The sequence below is a fragment of the Epinephelus lanceolatus genome, chromosome 18 (assembly GCF_041903045.1).
Source record: "Epinephelus lanceolatus isolate andai-2023 chromosome 18, ASM4190304v1, whole genome shotgun sequence".
NCBI classification, from domain to species: Eukaryota; Metazoa; Chordata; class Actinopteri; order Perciformes; family Serranidae; genus Epinephelus; species Epinephelus lanceolatus.
The window spans coordinates 21,404,859-21,424,814 of record NC_135751.1 but is presented as its reverse complement, the minus strand read 5'-3'; the positions used below and the strand labels follow the sequence as shown (position 1 = coordinate 21,424,814).

Here is a 19,956-nt window from a genome sequence, read left to right as displayed (position 1 = left end):
ACATTAAGTTGAAAAAGGCTAGTAAATGTGAAGCTCCAAGAGCATGAATTAACAACGGTCCTTTAGACTGTTAAACAGTTTTACAACTCCTTTTTGCCACAGCATTGACAGAATAAATCTTAAACGATCAATCGACTAGTTGTTAACTATTAAATCAATCGCCAACTATCATTCAGTTTGAGAACGTTTTTGAGAAAAAAGTAAAAACTCCTTGATACCAGCTTGTTAAATGTGAATAATGTCTGGTTTCTTTCCTCCTCTGACAGCAAACTGAATCTCTTTTGGTTGTGGACAAAACAAAACATTTGAGGGTGTTATCTTGGGCTTAGGGAAACACTGATTGACATTTTTTGACACAATTTCCTGACATTTTATAGACCAAACAGCTAATCGAGAAAATAACAACGGTGAAAATAATCGTTAGTTGCAGCCCGAAAACTGAAAGTTCTGATTTCAAGGAATCAGAAAATGATTTAGAAATTAAAGGAAGCACAAATGAGTAAATATTTGTAGTGACAGGAAAAGGCTGGTTGATACAGCAAAGTGCACCAAACAATGTCCACTGGAGAACTTCAATTGATATTTCCACAGCACCAAACGTGGCACCCTTAAACCCCACATTGCCACCCAGTTATGTAACAAAAGACCTAAATAATATTCAAAGTTGATACAGAGTTATCGTGAATCCTGTGACACAAAGGCCAAATAAAACTGGCATCTCAACCAAAACATCAAAGTTTATAAAAGAAAAAAAAAATACTGAAACATTACACAAACTGTACAGTGACATCCATTACAACAGGTAGAAAAAGGGGGAGGGGGGGCATGATAATTTGGTGTGGCGATAACGTTATTTCATAAGATACAGTCGTATGAACTGCGATGAGTAACAAAACGAGTAATTAGATGTGGGATATCACGTGTGACCAGCTCATAAGCTCAAGTTTTGTTCTGTAACATATGGTTTAACAAAGTCTGGACTGACACTTGAATCTTCATAAGGCTGTACCTTACTATCAAAAATGCTTTGTTATTCACATAACAGTTAATGTATAAAATAGTTCCAAAAAGAATGAAAATCCCCCAAAAACGTTGCAGGTTTTTGTCTTAAACACGAGTTTTACCACACCCAGTGCTGCCTCTTTTTTTGGTAACAGAGGAGAGAGAGAAGCCCTTGCCCAATCGGCCGTAGAACTAAAAACAAAATAGTTGTGGTTTTACCAGAAGGTATTAAAGGATGGGTTAAGGGGAGAGCATACCTTCTATGCTCACAATCAAATTACAGGTGTGATATGACAGTCCTCACTCCACCCACCCTCCCATGACGCCCCACAACGAAAAAACCCCAAAAATCAAATCAACTTGAGGCATGACAACACCACACAGAGAGACACAGATACAAATATAATTCCCTCCTCTCCTCGAACTGAAAAGGTGGCTGTGCGCCGACTTTAGAGAGACACAGAGTAGCATTATTACATTGCTGAACGTGGTATTTTTGGTTTTGATACAACAGAAGGTTGTAGTGTGTTGCCTCGGGCTAACAAGCTTTGAATGTTTCAAGATTGGGGGGGGGGGGGGGGGGGGGAGATCTCAGTTGAACCCCCCCCCCCCCCCCCCCCCCCCCCCCCCAACCTGGTGTGTCATTGGCTGGTGGAAGCACCCAGTCTCTCTAATGCTTACAAAGGTCAGAGGGCACCAGCCAGTTTGACTAAGACATCCCAAAGAACACTGTACACACGCCCACACAGAGACACACACATCATAGCAATACATGATGCACTTTTTCCTTTTTGGTCTGACTGTAATAATTATACCCTTTTATTTTTTTTCTTTTGTTAATAAAAACGAAGCTAAAAACTCGGAAGGTTAAATGAAAAACAATAATATCACGCCTAGAAGTCCTACATGCATGGAAGACAGTCACGTTTCTAAATTCATGTCACGTTTGTCCCAATAACACATCAATGCCCCACAATCTTTCCGCCCTTCTCCTTCAACGTCATTTAGATGCTTTATTGAGCTCATTTTTGGTGGTGGCTGGTGCATTCTTGGTGAAACAGCATTAGAAAATAGCCTACAATCAAATAAACTAGTGGACAGAAAGCAAGAAGTAAAGTCTACAAGCCATCTACCAACACCCTCTATTGGTTAGCAACAAAAAGGGCTATTAGTTACATCCACTCAACCAAAGATATTCTCCTCTCTCTGCCCTTTCCTCCTCTTCTCACCAGCCCTATTATCACCTGTCCTGCCTGGTATAGAACAGTGATCCCCTTGACTACCCTTTGACAGGTAGAGACACCCATAACAAGGATGCTAACTTTTGTGCTTGACACATCTTTTATGTCAGCTCACTGTGAAAACGACTGAAAAGTTGTGAGGTGTGTGTTATGGAAGGGGGGGTGCATGCACGTCTGTGCACAGCTCACTTATTTTAAATCTCCAACAGAATGAAACACCGAGCTATAAAGGACTGGAAGATACAACAGTGTCTTGTGTTGAGTTGGCAGAGGGTGATCTCGGAGGAACAGATGTGTTGACAACTACCGGGGCAGCACTTTGGTACGAGCGAGGTGAGCGGAGCTCCCTTGTGATCCGTATCAACAGTTTGGCCGTCAAACGCCAAGGCTTCAAGAGATACAGGCAATCACACACAGTTTTCCAAAGCAAAGGGTCGAGTGCAGAGGTCAACAGCACATGGACAAGCTGTGTGAGTACTGTGTGAAGTTAACGTGCATATACACATAATGTACAGACATCATGATCATCTACACAGCTGGGTCAGTGGTTTTTCAAAAAGTCCTTGATAGTAAAGATGTTTCCTATCTGTCTCAGCATCAGTAAGCTCCGCCCCTCTTTTTATTCTGGAGCTTCTAGCGTTGAAGTGGAGCTGTGGGGTGGAGGGAGAACTCCTCCTAACTACTGTTCAGCTGTTCTGTGTTCCAGCACAGTGTGGTGTTTATGAAATGCGCGCGCAGCCTCTTGCGGCTGTCTAGTTGAGAGACGAGGGAATAGTGAAAAATGAGGACAGAGGATGGTAGTCAGAGCAGACCGCAGTGGGAATGAAGAGATGGCAGGGAGAGCCACCGAATCAGTTGGAGGTGTCGGAGTGGACGCTGCCAGGAGGACCGGGAGGAGAGGTGACCGAGGGGGGGTTGGTGGTGTCCTGCCAGCTGTTAGCCTGCGAACAGTCAGGGAAGAGAGTGTTCTGCATGAAGAAGGAGTTTTATAATTAGTCGTCTAAATCAGCTATATTTGTGCTTACAAGCCAAATGACGCAGTCTCAAGATAGCTCACTGGTTGCAGACAAAATGCGTTTAACTCTAAGAACTACATGTGTTAACACATAATATCAGCTGCTTACACTCAGTTTTCATCCACCCAAGTAAGGTTACTCAGAGAAATCAGAACACGTATTCCTACTGACTGTAACCCAGTAATTTAATGAGGACCTATTATCTTCATTTTCAGGTTCACACTTGTATTTTGGGTTTCTGCTAGAACAGTGGTTCCCAACTGGTGGGTCGTGGCCCAAAAGTGAAGACGGAGTCAGATTTAACGTCCGCCACCTCGCTAGTCGGCACCAGAAATATTTAGCAGTTAAACCCATTAGTGTTTTATTCATGTACAAGGCCACTTAACTGTCATGCAGACACCCGCCACTAGTGGGTGCTACAGAGCCGTCAGACAGCAGTGCCCCTCACCGCTGTTAAGCTCGAGCAGACTAAAATTTTAAACAGCACGGTGGGAAATTGGAGCTGTCGTCTTTTTAGTCCTTTTTTAGACTAGTCAACTAGTCTTAATTAAATTTTTCATTTAGTCTACTGGGAATTAGTCGCCAGGAACATCCCTAGTCTTTGGTATCTCAATATCTCTGCAACGTCACTGCAGCTGGGGTATGTCTAACATAAAATAGCGGCACTCTATAACGTAAAATATCACCAATTAAAGCTTCTAAACACAATCAGACATGTTCAGCAGGAATATAATCTGAAATTGGCAAGAAAACAACCAAGAATACAGGTTTCTTAACGTACCCTACATGTAGCAGTGTAGGCTATCTAATGTAAACATATAAAGTATCATGTCAGGAGCAGATGACCATATTAAGAAATCAGGCACACTATGATGTCGTGCTGTAGCCAGAGTAGACCAAACAGTTGGAAACGAGTATTCAGAGCGGACTGAAGCCTGAAGTTTTTGCTCAAATGAATTACCACTCAGTGCAAATGTAAATCATCACAAAAGGAGCTTGTACTCACATCCAGGCGATGAGGGGTGTAGAGGCCACTACCCGACAGCTCCTCATAGCCGCCCGTCAGGTGTGTAGCACGGTGCAGGGTATCCACCTGTCAGAGACAAAACACACCCACACATTTTACAACTAATTTCAGCACTTATAGAAAACTAATGCTTTTTTAAACTAAACAACCACAGGCTGAACAGAGGAGTGATGGACTCCACAAACCTCTACTGTATGCATCAGAGCCAGTCTGTATTACTGACTGCTTTTCCTGCCAGTGAGCTCGTTTTAATGACAGTTGTTTTCCAGTCAATGCCGCCACTAAACATTGTGGCTCATTCACGACTCCCCATTAAACCACTTCTGCTCTAATTTCCATGAAATGAGGGACTGCACCCAAAGCCAAACGGCAAGCTTGTATGTTTTTTTTAAATGTTATATTTCAAGGCTATATAGCGCTTAACAGTAGAAATCTGTGAAATCCTCCGGAACAACAAAACTATACATGTCTATCAACAGACAACAATCACAAGGACAGTTCAGCTTGAGGACATTTCTTTTTGTTCTACGTCAAGGGGTGAACATATGGAGAGCTGGGATGGAGGAACGAGTGGAGAGGGCAGGGAAAAACAAGAACTAAAAAGGCATGTGGCTGTAGGAGGAGTTGTCCCGCACTGACCATTGATCAGAGGGTTTGTTGGTTCAATACGCTGATATTGCAGCTCTATTTCACAACTATGAGTCTTGAGGCAGGCCCTGATACCCCTAAACTGTTCCAGGGGTTCTTTGCTGAGCTCTCTTAAATATGTATGGGTAGGAACTATGTGTACATGTAGCTATTGAAGGATATGCAACAACAAACTGACATAATTCTTCTTGAGTGAAGCCATATGCTCCTCAGGGCTCAATGTACAGAGCAAAGAAGGGTCAGTTTGTGTGTGTTTGTGTTGGGGAGGAGCTGATGGGGTCAAAGGTAAAGTCAGGACGGGATCTGAGGAGAGGTTGAGGTCAAAAGAAGCTAGGCTAAGGGTAGGTATCCAGGGATTCTGGGTTGACGGCATTGAGGTCAACTCTGCAGCTGTCCTCAGTGCATACCTGCGACTGTAGAGAGGGGGCGATGCTGAGACCCTCCCCGTTGAGCGAACGCAGGCTGAGGTAGGCGTCGCCTGTGTGAGACAAACTGTATGACCCCGGTGACCCTGCAGGCAATATATATAGCCAATATCCAATCAGCACAACCACAGTGCCATGGGGTCAAAAGGTCACCACTGGTCACGGACATTGAAAGAAGTAAATTCTAATAACCAGCTTTAAAATGCCGGTCAGTGTTCTCAGCCAGCTTATTCTGAATGGAGCATTTTACAAGTCTGAAAGCCTGGCTTCTTTTCGGCACACACAACAGCTGCACACACCAACTGCTGAAACGTGTGCCAGCTGGAAAATAAAACCATAAAAAAGAGGTGTGTAATTCCAATATTTACAAACACACATTTTACAGCTGCAAAAAGTGAATTTGGTTTTCTTTGGCTTAGCTGCTCTCCTGTGTGGGGATTACAAACTGGGCTTTTCATTAAGGAAAGCTGAATGTGACACATTTCAGTTCCCAAGAGCTGGTGGTGTTTGTCTGTCATCGTGGGCGACAGTCAAGTCAGGGCTAGGCAGTGATGGAGGACATAAGGAGTTTCACTTTGTGGACGTGTAAAAACGCTCAGAATGCCTGATAGTGACCAAAAGCTACTTTTTTGACAGTAGGATTCATCGTTTGTGTTTTAGTGTGCTTTTACCATGAAATCAAAGATACATATTTTTCCTCTTACCTGTAGTGGTGTTTATCAATCTAGATTATTTTAGTTAGAGTGTTTGAGATATGTCTGCCTTCTCTCAAATATAATGGAACTGGATGGCACTCTGGTTGGGGTGCTCAAAGCGCTAAAAAAGCAGATGCACGTTGTTGTCGTTGTTGGTTTAATACTTAGTTTGAAAATGCACAGGACATTAACAGATCATGATTTGAACTGAACATTAATGAACGGTGCAACACTGCACACATCTGCCTTTTTAGTGACTTGTTGTACGCTATAACCCTCTTTACTGTATTTACACTTCCTTTTCTCCTCCCATAGACAGTGACATATCTTCTGGTCAACGCAGCCTGCTGCAGCGCCACCATTTTCTCTGTGTCCAGTAACAAAAAAGGAAATGGTGCATTTGTGACGCCACACATTCTCTTATGTCTAGTATCACTTCTTATTTATAAAAATAACTTCTCACAGAGACAGCTTCGAGTTTAGTCACTCTTAAAAGGTTTCAACAACTTGGCTGTTCAAAGTGGTCCCCATTTGAAGCCATAAGAAGGGAACTGACTACATGATTCGAACGTTTGAATGATCACCTACTTGGTCCTTTCAGCTTCCTTTCCAAATTGGCGTTACCATATTATTTCTGTGTGCTGAGTGTTAAATAATGGTATAAAATAATGCAATGTACTACACAGATGCAAAAACTGAGGCAACGCACACAAATAAGCAATTAAATGAAGACCAATGGGAATGTTTTGTGCAAAGAAAATATGGGAGATGGACAGAAAGTATGTGAAGCAGACGTGAGTGAGTCCCTCTAACTGATACCCATGAGTGTCACAACAGTCCCAAGTTATATTTAAGTGTCTGAAAAGCATCTAACACATGACACAGCACAAGATGGATGCAAGTCTTGACCTACAGACAACCTAAGACCACGACTATCCTGCTGATGACACTCAGCTTGAGATAGCGCCAAAAAAATACATTTGAAAAACTAAACAGGAATGTCTTGTTCCAGAAATCATGACCTGTTTATTAGGGATAATCCAAAGAGCTTGTTGTGAGCAGTTTCATATAGGAACTATTTCTACTGAACTACACCTGCCAACTGTGTCACCGTGCATCTATTCATGGACAAGAAGCTTGTTCTTGTGACAGCATGAGATGTTATATTTATGGCGTCCTCCTCAGTTGTGCTGTAACTTTAGCTAGCTCAGTGGTGCTGGACAAACAAGCAGTAGATGCACGCTTACGCCTCCTTTCCACTTACTAAGTGACTGGTGTCCATAGATCCATAAATGTACGAATGATGCCTCTAGTGTCCAACGCAAGGAAGTGCATTTCTTTACGGATAGATAGAAACCTGATAGAAACTACCTGTAGCCTTGAGAGAGAGGCTAATTTTGTCCAGTTTTCGCCATCCAGTACTTTGGAATATGCGCTTGGAACGTTACCGGGACAAAAACAGGACCAGTTTTGCATGGCAACAAATAAATGAATATGTTGGCCTGCCAGGTATGCAGCATGTTTGGTAAAATATTTAATTAGAAAGACCGAGTCATAATGACGATCTGACTGTGTATGATGTATAACCATATTTTAGCAGAATAACATTACTCACATTCACAGTGTGTTCAGACTGGATAAATAGGATCTTGTTAATCATACAAACTCATCTGACAATCAACACAGGCAACTGAATTGAAGAAAATTGCCTGTTAGCCAGTTAGTAGCCTGTTAGCTTAGCTAGCACACTGTCATACAGCCTCTCCGAAATCCATCACAAATGTTCAAAAAAATTTTATTTTATTTTTAAAACATACTCGATGAAATATTATGGAGGGGAGGAGTTTTGCAGGCACAACGGGTATCACTGAGATTCCCACAGGAATGGACTTCCGGTCGCCTCATCTCCATACACATATGCAAGTGGAAAAACGGGGCGTAACGTCTGTGTGATGATTCGATTGGAGGGTGTAGTTAGGCACAAGTAAAATAGTTCCAATATGAAACTGCTCACTACAAGGACATCCCTGTTGAGTTTTTCCATATGTATTTTTTTGGCGCTTTGAGCATCACAAGTTGAGCGCAATCTAATTCTATTATATGCAAGAGAAGGCAGTCAACTCTACAGGCGATATCTCCAACACTCGGCAACTCACACCAAAACAATCAAGACTGACAAATAGCACTACAGATAATAACTGTCCCTTTAGAAGCATTAGCTACTTTTTAATCATGGGGATAGAGTTTAACATAGAGTTTAGAAGGAATATGTCAGGAAACGAAAAAATTAAATGCTTCCTTGTGAAATAATGGAGGGTAACAAGGCAACCCTAGGGGAAAAGAGATTTAGACAATGCTGCATATTATTGTCACATTTTTAATATTTTCAGATCTTTCATTATCGTCTTTGTTAGATTTAGAATCCTTCATTTGAAGCCATGATTAAAAAGACAGTGTAAAAGTGTGCACTACCCTTAACAGCTGGCTTGCTGCAGCAGTCCTGGATGAGTTAAGATTGTATCTAGGTTCCTTATTACACATAACTATGTTATATACTACGCTGCTGAAGATAACGATTTACCAGTCATTTATTGCTATAAATACAGAGGATAATTTCACATAAATCTGAGCACAATCTGCGGAGAAGGGGGCTGAGAGCATATTTACAGTCCACAGTATGGGGGTTTCCTTTGAACATTCAAGTCAATCCTTCATACAGTCATATTGTGGTTTAGTTGTGTTAAAATGAAAGTGTATGAAAAGGAACCGAAGCCTGTTAATGAGAAGTGACAGAGCTTGTGGGGAGACGAGATGGAGCGTGGGGTACCTGAGTTGGGCGTTGCCGGAGAGTTAGCCTGGCTAGCCTGCGCAGACACATTGGCAGCATCCACCGCTGTTTTCACTGCGTAGAGGTTCGCCTCCTCCTGGAACTTACCAATGTTCTTCTTGTAGCGTATTCTCTTGTTGCCAAACCAATTAGAGACCTGGGGGACAGAGTGATGTCAGAGATTCATATGCATTGTTTCCTTTGCATTAATTTAGCTGCTGTAGCTTCACTGTAGCCCCCTCAGCTAAAAACTTAAATTTGAATTCAACTTTCATCAGCTAGCTTTACATCTCTGCTTGTCAGCTTTTTTTTTTTACTTATTAAAATGTGTCCAGATTGTATTATATACATTTCCACACAGATCTGTTCGCTCTGTCAAGCTCAAAAAACATTTTTTAAGCATTTACACTTATGTTCAATGTGGTCACAACGCATCCGTGACCACCTCCAGAGGCGGTTTGGCCGATCAGATCACAATCTGTCCTCAATACATTTTGGGTCCATTTTCACCTATACTTTTAAGCACTATCTGATTGTAAACAAAGGTGTAAAAGGGGTCAGGGACATGCGATCCAGCTTTCACAAAAACAGCTCCAGTTTCCTGAGTATTTGAGGTGTAGCAATTCACCTGAGACACAGTGATCCCACACTTTTTGGCCAGTTCCTCCTTGGCTTCCTCACTGGGGTAAGGGTTAGACAGATGGGAGTAGAAATACTCGTTCAGCACCTCTGTAGCTTGCTTGTTGAAGTTGCGCCTCTTACGTCTGACACAGACAGAAGAGATAATGGCCAACATGCTTGGAATGTTCAGGTCTGACACCACGTCAACATGCTCAGATCACTTCAGCCCACAAGAAAACAACCAGTCATCCAGAGCGCGCACACACACACACACACACACACACACTCACACACACAGAGAAAGGCACACACAGACAGACCTGGCGTCAAGGAAGCGTGAGCGCAGAATCATGACGGCTTCGCAGGTGCTCTGTTTGAGCTGCATCTGAATGGAGCTGAACTTGCGGTGGATGATGGCCACCATGCGCTCAATCTCTTTGGGAGAGATGGGCCGTGTGCGAGACTGCTCTCTCAGCAGGTTCATTACATGGTTGGTGAACTCACTGCAGGCCTGGACCAAGGAGAGAGAGAGAGAGGAGTTGAATACTACTGCAAAAAGATAGCACGAGCACAGATTCTGTCCACTGCCGTGACATAGTTTTGATGATGACATGCCTCGGGTGTCTGACTCGTCTGTTGATCAGCTGCCTTCATCTTTTTTTAAGAAAAATAGAGTAATATCAGAATACCTTCTTTGTGAGTTAGTTGGAGCACTGAAAAGATATTACACACTCTGCAGCTTTGAATCTCCAACCTACATCAGTGAAACACAGGTACTAAAAGCAAGAAATGTTTTTCCATGTGGTCTTGGAGAGAACATCATCTCAATGTCTGTTAATACAATTTATGAACATTTGTGTAACCAAATCTAACATCAAAATACATTTTCTTGCTTTATAATGAAGCCACTATCTTTATCCATCCGCTATTTAATCAGTTAAATTTTTAAAAAAAAGCACATTGAATGACTTTATGAATAAGAGTCCAGGAGCAAGATGCATAAGACTCTGTGTAGGTTGACAATAAAAGCAGTCTGTTGCACAAAGACAGAAAAGTATATACACATTCCTTTTCCCACATTTATAAAGACACAAATAAAGCTGAGTGCACATGCTCGAGCCTTACTTCCACACCCAGTTAGCCATAAATGGATGTAGAGACACCCTCAAGCAACTTTGCATATTGATACTTTTGCCCACTCCACCACTCATTAGACCTGTCAATGATAAATACGGCAAAGACAGGGCAATTGCACCGACTGTGTCGCATCCACAGAGTTCTTTAACAGCAGAGCAGCTGTCATAATACACAGCTGTGGCGTTTTGTAGTGTCCGTAATAGTAATTCATCACATTTCTACAAACCATTACTGTGGTAAAAATTTAAATTATAGTTATTATTTAACATCAGCAGGAAGATCAATGATTCATTCAAAGCTGACTTGCCTCAGAACTGAGGATGAAACTAAATCATTAACAGGATGATGATGGCTCAAATCTAAATAAAAACATTTAAATTCATCACTCACAAATAATTAAAATTCATTTAATATATGTGCCTTTGACTGACATTTTACTGAATGCTGTGCTGCCTGCGAAAATAATATCATAATATCTGAACCTGGCAAAACCCCTAAAAACAATGTTGCATCTCTGCATTTATATTCAGTCTCCTCTTGTCACCCACAGCTATCTCAGGTAAAACCGTGCGCACACTCTACCTTAATAAATACCAGTGTATGTGTGGGAAAAGGCATATGCATGGTGTTTATACACTTGGCCCCAGATTTTCATTCCAACTCGACAACACCAAATGTTTTCGTAGATTATGTGCTGACTGGTTAAAGCTGAAGTCACCTGGTGTACTCCTTGTTTAAATGATGCCTGCAGACTCTCAGCTGCCTGAGGCATGTGGTTGCCAATCCTTGCACGCTGTCATTCCAAACAACAAGACAGCAGCTAATTATAGCAATTAACATACCTCCTAACTTGAAAACAGAAATAATCGTTCTTGTGGTGTTACATATTCTAACGGTACAACAGTTTACTATATATGTCTCACATTTAACTCAAAATGATTTTTACTAAACTGGTGAACCCAGGTACAGAGGAATCCTCTCTGACCTCAATTAATTTAACTTGTTAATTTTACCCAAAATTAAATCAAAAGAGCACTGCTTTTACTTTCACATTGTGCTACATTCCTGCTAATGTGCAAATGTATGAATCAAAGACTTAAAATAAGGTTCTTCTCCACCTAAATTCTCCTAGAAGCAAAATATAAATAAAATTGTTTATTGGATTTATGGTGATGCGCTGTAAAGCATCCCTGGATGTCTGAGTTAACGCAGGACAAGGACGAGGATTCAGTGAGGTAACATTAGCAATGTAACTCTTCTTTGCCTTCGTGCATTCACCGTACTGCCGTTTGCTGTGTTTTTCCAGCTGGTTGAACAAGTTATTTGTGTTGCTTTGCAGTGTAGACACAAGTCTCATGCACTCTAAGTCTGAAATACTTCCAAACAAAGGATGATGATCCATGTAGTTGGACTAGCTCCTCGCCTTCTGCTCCAGACATTTGATCTTTGTTTTGCCCATCTGCTCTCTGTTGTATATTACTCCTCTACTCTAGTCTGGACTGCAGCTGCAACTTTAAGAAAGTTTTTTCACAGGCTGCGCTAATGGGTATGTGTGTGATGAAACAGGGGATTGAGGGTTCCAGCATTATAGTGAATTTTTATGCACCTATTTGTGCCTTTTTAACATAAATCTTTGGTGTAAATATCTCTATATTTGGCAAAATCAAAGTCCCTTGCTACTTTCATGTTTTTAATTGTGGGGCAAATGCACGTGTTCTAAATACTGAAGGGGGCGTACCCCCTGCGTCCTCCCTACAGCTATGTGGGAAGCTAAAATCGTTATTAAGATTAATATTCCATTAGCTGTGCAGCCCTACTTAATAAATGTGACTAACAGTATATGTTCAAGCATTTAAGTCTGCTCTGCACACACCTGCTCATACTTCTCCAGCTCAGAGTGATAGATCTGGCGAATCTGGGCGAGCTTGGCTCTGTAATCGGAGTGTTCGATGCTGCTGTCGGTAGGCGAGCCCCCCGCTGCTGCTGCTGCTGCAGCCGCTGCAGCCGATCCGCCACCCTTCTCTGGTCCTGACACACCCTCTGCTAGCAGCATGTTGTCCAACCGCATGATCTGGGGATCTGGGGGGTCCTCCTCCTGCACTCCTCGTATACTCAGTACTGGACAGAAGAAGAGAGAGAGTGTAGGAGTTAGACAGGCAAGGTCAGCGTTCACCTGCTCAGAATAAAAATCCTGTTTTTCTTACAGTTTGCCTGAGCCTCTCTAGGGCTGAGAAAACCTGTTGTTTATAAAGTTTTTGAAAACTGACAGACCACACATTTCCCTTCAAGGAGAAGGCTAATACTGTGGGTTCTAGGGGTGCATAGGAAGATACTTTATCACTGCTAAAATTCAAAGAAAGTGCAGCCCTGCCAAAACCCAGTCAAGTTTCTCCCCTGAGTCATTGCTATGAGCGCCTGGCTGAATTCTCAATGAGCCTGAACTTCCTCTAAATCAACAGCAGAGGGCAGTGTGGTCCCTCTGTGGCAGGCTGCCAAAGATAAGGGCATGAGGCATGGGACCAGTAATGGGAGTGCATGTGCTGTCACTATGAGCCCCAGTGGCCATAAGTATAGTTATCAGTTGCTGCTCTCCACCACTGCATTATACCAGGACCTCTGTCAGCCTGCAGCCATGCTCTCATCTCTCTCTCTCTTTCACACACACGCACACACACACCCCTTTACAGATACCACTCCGTTACTGAAAAGTTTAGTACAGACAACCATCTTTTCTTCGGAGCCTCAAGCTTTTAACACTTAATAAAATTTTCTCTCGTCCCTTTTGCTTCTCAATCATTCAACTTCAGAAAGTTCAGGCAGAAACTTGGTATCACAAACAAAAGTCTTGGGCACATTATTAATGAACAGTTAATTTATTTTACAAATCGTCATAATTAGAAATAAAACACATGGTGTTAACAGTACCAATACGCAAATCAAAAATAACTGTAGAGGGGGAGAAAAAAAAAGTCACTTTTATTGCATTTACTCACAAACAGCTTTTTATTGCTAATTAGAGAAAGGGCAACATATTAAAGCTCCAGTGATTGGTTGACTAATCAATAAGCCAATCCACAGAGAATTAACATCAACTATTATGATAACTAATAAATAGTTCCCTAAATTTTTCAAGCATAAATGGTATAGCATAACATTCACTGACTTGCATGTGAGGATTCCCTGATTTTCTCTATTTTACACTGTAAACTAAATATATTTTGAATTTGGATATTTGAATATTTGAGATTTTAATATGCTTAAGTTTGTGTACAATAATAAAATTAATACATTTCGGTTAAGGCTGGGCAATGTAAAGATATCATACTGATATTGTGATATGACACTAGCAACTGTCTTAGTCAGTGTCGTCTTTCCCTAGTTTTAAAGGCTGCATTACAGTTAAAAGATGAAATTTTCTGAACTTAGCAGACTGTTTTAGCTGTTCTATTATTTGCCTGTACCCACTTAGTCATGATATCCACATTAGTAATTATCATTTTTTAAAAGCTCACTGTGTAAATCAACCTTACACTATCAGTGCAATGTTTATATTGAGGTATTTTGTCAAAAATACTGTGATTTTTTTTTTCTCCAAATCATCAAGCTCTACATTTTGCATATATATCTTCATTACAAAAGAGGGTAAGTTGTTGATGCAGCATTTGTAAACTCATATGGACTGGGGTTGCAGCAGTATACCATGAAACCATATACCATGGTGTGAAAATTGATATTTTTCACATCATGTACATTTGCTAATCTTTGGAAAAAATGAAATCAGATGGAGAATATTACCTGCATGTGCGCGTCTCCTTTACTCCTTGACTACCTGTCAGTCATTTTACACATATTTTCATGTGATAAAGCATTTGTTCAACCAAGAGAAATCTTATAATTATTAATAATAATTGTGTATTACCACTTACTGTGAGAATTCAGATGGTCATTGTACCGTGAAAAGTTTTGTCACTCATGGAGACCAGTGCAAAAATGTTAAAATGTGAATAGTGAAATACTGGTTCAGTCATATATTAAGAAACTACTGGGTCCACATTTATGTTTATCTAATTAACGGGAGACTAAATGAAGGAGGTAAAAGCCAATTAAAATAGTGTTGAAACCAGACAGGATTCTGCAGAACACAGACGCTAACAATATGTATGACAAGATTAATCCCAGTGGAAACTGGGTTAGGCGTTTGTCCTCCTTAAGGATTACGCTAGTTAGTCAAAGCTCATCATCAGAGGTTAAGGGGTGCAAGAACTCACTCATTCACAGCCTCTCTTGTTAGCACAACTCCTACAATCTTGTGATTCTTTATGTTGTTGTCAAAGAGAAAGAAAGAAGAAAGAAATGAGGACAAAAACAGTTTTGCTTAAAGTTTCCAAGTGCTATGAAGCAGATGAGTTTTTGCTTTTTCAAACTTCATTTGATAAATGAGTCTGTTCCACCATTTAAGGCCTCTTGTAGCAGAGCGTCCAACTTTCCCTCCCCTTTTTTTCTTGTTCCTTCTTGCCTTTTTCTTTCCCTCTGCTTAGGTCTCTTCTCTCTCCAAGGCACATTCCTGCTCCGCTGCTCCCCCATCTCAGGGCTCAGGAATGCAGCAGACCCAGCCGCCTGAACTAATGACCCTGATTCGCCCATCTCTTTCCCTCCTCTTTTTCCTTGCTTTCAGCCATTCACCAACGATCTCTGCACTTCCTTGTCGGTAAACCTATAGCTAATATATTGATCAAGCACCAGAGGTATTTGTTCTGTACCTGTTGAATCTACTTGACTATTTAGATGCTGTGTCTACGCTCGGATGGCAGTTAAAGTTTTGTGCGCGCTGTCAAAATTTAGGCCATCCCACCACGTACATTTCAGACTGTACGTAGTCATGTGTGGGGCAGATCTTCACTGTCCATCCACTGAGAAGTACAACTGACCTACAGTGAAGAGGGCAACTGTGGCTCTTGAAGCTTCTCACCTCTCCCCCTCCCTTTTGCCCCCACTCCTCATTATGGCCCCCAGCTGTAGCCTAATGCCCCTACATTCCCCTAATTACTCCAATTAAGCTGTGATTACCCACAATTGCACTCATGCACAGTCTAGTGGCCTAGTGGTATTATAGCAGCTGCTGAGATGAGTTAAGATACTGCACAGAAAAAGACCATATGACATAGACACAGGTAAAAAAAGAGAGTCCAAACATCTCCCACTCACAAAACTACCATGCTAATCCTGAGCGGTACAAACAATAATAAAAATCTACAGGTCTGAAAGCTGGCTGGCTGCTTTGCCAAAATCTAAGCAGCGTTTCCTTTTGATCAACTAGCTCCTGACATCGCCGCTGGGCTGGTTCTGCTACTGAGGGACGAAAACTCAAGAGCGCTGTAAGTAATGATACTTAAATTCCCCTTTTTTAAAAATAGGAAGACAACTAAAGGCCCACAGCCTGCATCCACAGCTCTTAGAAATCACACCATTATACACACGTTACCACCCTAGCTGGGCTGTGTGGCATTGAGAGACGGAGCGAGCAACACATACTATGAAATATTCAGGGTATCCAGCTGGGCTTTCACTGCATACATAATCATTCTCATTTCTGCACAGCCAATGTAGAAACGGTGCACTGTGCAGACACAACACACAATATATGAAGTGGTGCAGGTAAGGGTGAACAACCTATCCAATAGTGTAGTGCTGTACATTAACTGTAATGCCTTCCACACATAGGAATAGATAAGACTTAAACGCAGTCAGTATATCATTGCTCAGCTCACAACACAAGCTTTATCCTTGTCTGTCTTTTCCCTCGCTAGCATCCCCTTTTTCACTCTGTCTCCCCCCAACACACATCCCCTCCCCCCTCTCCCTTTCAGCGCACCCCCACCCACCTCCCCGAGTGCCCCCCCTCCCTCCCTCTGTTCTCCATTTCAGTCGAGTTCTCCATGTGAGCCGCAATCCCTCATGCTGTCAGCCCCCCCTCTCCCTCTCTCTGTAGACAGACAGGATTAGCATTTTAATTGCATCAGCTCCCTTGGGTATTCTCAGCCTTTCACTGGGAGAGAGCAAGGGAGCGGGAGAGAGAGGGAAGGATAGAGAAGGAAAAAAAGGGGAAAAAAAGGTAAGGAGAGAGAGGGTAGAAGGAGAACCAAGGAGAATTGAAAAAAGGAGTCACAGGAGAAGATATGTGTGCGAGAGAGGAAGAGACACAGAGAGGGAGACGGAGAGAGAGGCTAAAGAAATATACAGAATCCAGAGTACAGACGTGCCAGAGAGCGAGCGAGCCAGAAAGAGTGAAAAGATAGGACTGTGAAAACATCAGTTTTTCCTTTCATTACAGACAGAGAATTCAGATAAAGAGAATGGGCCATAGAAAGATGCTTTTCACAATGAAAATATGCTACATGAATATGCAAATCTACCGCTCAAAAACAAATCTCGACTGGAGCTCTGGAGCTATGATAGGTAAAACCTTGCATGAGGATTAAAACTGTTTGCAGGATGTAAAATAGTGCCTGGGCAATACAAATGTAGCTTAGGAAAATCTGCCTATTTAAACTACTCTTTCAGATTTTCACTCTTAAACAGAATAAACCTCTCCCTGTACCATGCATGGCACTGAAGAGAGTTACTTAAAACCCGCATGGTTGAATTTGGTTCCATGAAATACGGCTCTAGATTCAAATTTTGGGGTACCTTAAGCAGAAGTGTTACAAAACCCAAACATGACCAGGCTAGTGTTGGACAATATGACTGTATATAGCCTACAGGGCAAGAGTCGAAATAAGGTATGTGTCAATACCAAAAATATAGTAGTCCATACCAATACCAGTGAAATTCAACAATTCTCAATACCCAATCTAATACCTTGGTTAAAAACAAGAACGAAAACAAAACAAAAAATCCTATGTAGGGCCACAACAAAGTCCCTTCTTCATGCCTCCTTTGCATTTTCAAACAGAACCAAACAGCGGCGTCATCATTTCATTCCAGAATCAAGAGGTGCGACAGGCGTGACATGTAATCTAACAGCGTCAGCCTCTTGTGTGACATAAAACTGACACGTCAGCAGCAGTTTCTATACAACAGTGATATTAATTTGTCAATAACAATCATTTACCTTTCCTGTTATATGGATGCTGATCTCATCCTCTGCACGATGGGTGAGGAGCTCAACAAATGTTTTCCGAACTTGCAGCCATTAACAGCCGCTGTTCTTCTTCGAGTTAGCCACTAACTGCTTCTTTTTAGATCACCCGCAGTGGGTCGCAAGCATAACATGTTGTCATAAGGTCACACCCATGCTGCCCATGATCCCGTCTTGCAAGCTGTTCTTTTTAAACAGACACTGTTTCAGTGCTATTACTGCCTCCTGTGGTGGCTTAAAGGTAAGACCACTCTGTCCCCACATCTCTAATCGTAACTTGTATACAGAATGATGAGGCAACATAACAGCACGGTATTCCCACGACGAACAGGCAGTGTACAAGGGGCTACTAACTCCAACATTAAGAACATTTAAAATAAAATTAATCCTGCCCCTCCTCCACTGTAATTTGATGGCTGGGTGACAGTGAAGTGTGCAGCATTTCACCCAAGGTTAAACAATTTTTATCTTGAGGCAACCAGAAAAAGCTTAACATGCAGCGCACAGCACAGAATAGAGGCTCAGCCCCATGCTGCCCCATCATGTCCGAAAGAGTTGCATCCCTGGTACAAGGGCTGACCTGAGTGCTTCGAAGCTTGAATCATTGCCATGGTAATTGATATCCAAATAAGTATTCTAACTCTCCATTTTCCCTTCAAAATCCCAAATAGTCCCTAAATTAAGAAATAGAAATCCAACATAATTCATTATACATTGCCATTAATTATTAATTATTCTCAGACAAGGACATTCAAACTTAGTAAGTCTTGTGACTCCAATTGTCTGACCACCCATGACAGGCTTACAGATACGCTAGCTGTATGTCAAAAATAGCCAAGCATCTAGAATAGTTTCAAAATTTACAAAGATGACCCCCCGAAACTAAAGTGCCAAATATGCCAAAGGGATCTGGCTATCGAAGGTACTGGAGACTAACAAGCGCTGCCACAATTTCAGAATTTAGGCATCAACTAAACACCAAAGTACTGGCTCTTGTGACATCCCTAGAAGAAATGTATCCACCAGTAGAGATTTGGCAATATCATTTTTATGTCTGGAGCTATTCAGGGCAGGCTATGTAGCAAATTGGGGCTGGGTTCTCATGTGATCTGTTGCATAATCTCTTAAATCCAGCTGCCTCACAGGGTAATATAATTTTGGGCAGACATGGAGGAGAATTGTTCTGTTGTTCTCAAGAACTTTTAATGTTAGGCCACTGTTTTTTTGTTTGTATGGAAGCTCCAAATAAAAGACAAAGATAATCAGTGTGATAAAATATGGTGTGGTTATTCAAACCATATCTTAATTTAACCTACAGAACAATTACTGTGATAACATTTCCGTGATAAAGGATATTGGCCAGATCGCCCACTCCTAGACCAGACCTTATCTGAATTATATTTTTCTAAATTCTCATGTTGGATCAGCTTGCCTTTCGCTATGCAGAAAACAGTGATGAGTGGCTTTGGAGATAAGAGAGAGCAGTTTCATCACAGTCCTTGACCTTTAAATCCATGCACTGAAATACAAACTTTACATTCATTATGTCCACTTAGTCACAAAGTTAAGTCTGTTAATGTAAAATCACGTGCTCATATCATGATAGCAGTCTTTAGCAATCTAAGTAGCAGCCTTGATGCCAGTGGCACTTTCTTTACAAAATCATATGCTGTAACAATTGATTAATGTCGACTTTCTCAAACAAGTTCCTCTGTGCATATAGTATTTTGATTTACCAGGCCATTTCGGTGGAATATGGGTTGCTTGGGTGAATAAAATCTTGCCTTGGGCGAGTTGTAGAATATGGCATTAAAAATGAATAATTTCCCTGATGGGCTTTTTGCCAAATGGATTTTGGGAGAAGCTAAATTTCTACTGAAAATTCAACATAAAATGTGTGTGTACCCCATTCTTCTAAAATGGTGTTTTATTTGTGGAGTGCAGTCAACTTAATGAGCCTAATCCATATGTCTATTCCTACTTTAAGCAGCTCACGCTAATCAGCATCTGTTTGGGTAGTCCACAAGAGTCCTGTTGCACGCAGCCCCCCACTATGACACACACACACACACACACAAAAACACAAACACACACACACACGGAGAGGTAAGCATTCAGAGCAAACACAGTGTGGTCTGATTAAGGTGTGAATTGGAGAACTCACACCTTGGCCAAACAC

The 19,956-nt window shown here is 41.6% G+C and overlaps 1 protein-coding gene across 4 annotated transcripts in view; it reads right to left on the bottom strand.

Moving 5' to 3' along the window:
- Window positions 1-1,819: 1,819 nt before the first annotated feature.
- pbx4 (pre-B-cell leukemia transcription factor 4) overlaps window positions 1,820-19,956 on the bottom strand; it is a 32,265-nt gene continuing 14,128 nt past the window's right edge. For 2 of the 4 annotated variants that reach the window (XM_033644913.2, XM_033644915.2), the window contains 6 exons: window positions 12,513-12,757; window positions 9,823-10,013; window positions 9,510-9,645; window positions 8,882-9,038; window positions 4,266-4,352; window positions 1,820-3,184 (listed from right to left, as the gene is read on the bottom strand). In XM_033644913.2, coding sequence (XP_033500804.1) covers window positions 4,309-4,352; window positions 8,882-9,038; window positions 9,510-9,645; window positions 9,823-10,013; window positions 12,513-12,757 — 773 coding nt within the window. In that variant the 3' untranslated portion in view covers window positions 1,820-3,184; window positions 4,266-4,308. Of the gene's footprint in view, window positions 3,212-4,265; window positions 4,353-5,341; window positions 5,446-5,551; window positions 5,555-8,881; window positions 9,039-9,509; window positions 9,646-9,822; window positions 10,014-12,512; window positions 12,758-19,956 lie in introns of all 4 variants that reach the window. The other 2 variants (XM_033644916.2, XM_033644914.2) reach the window with 2 other exon arrangements.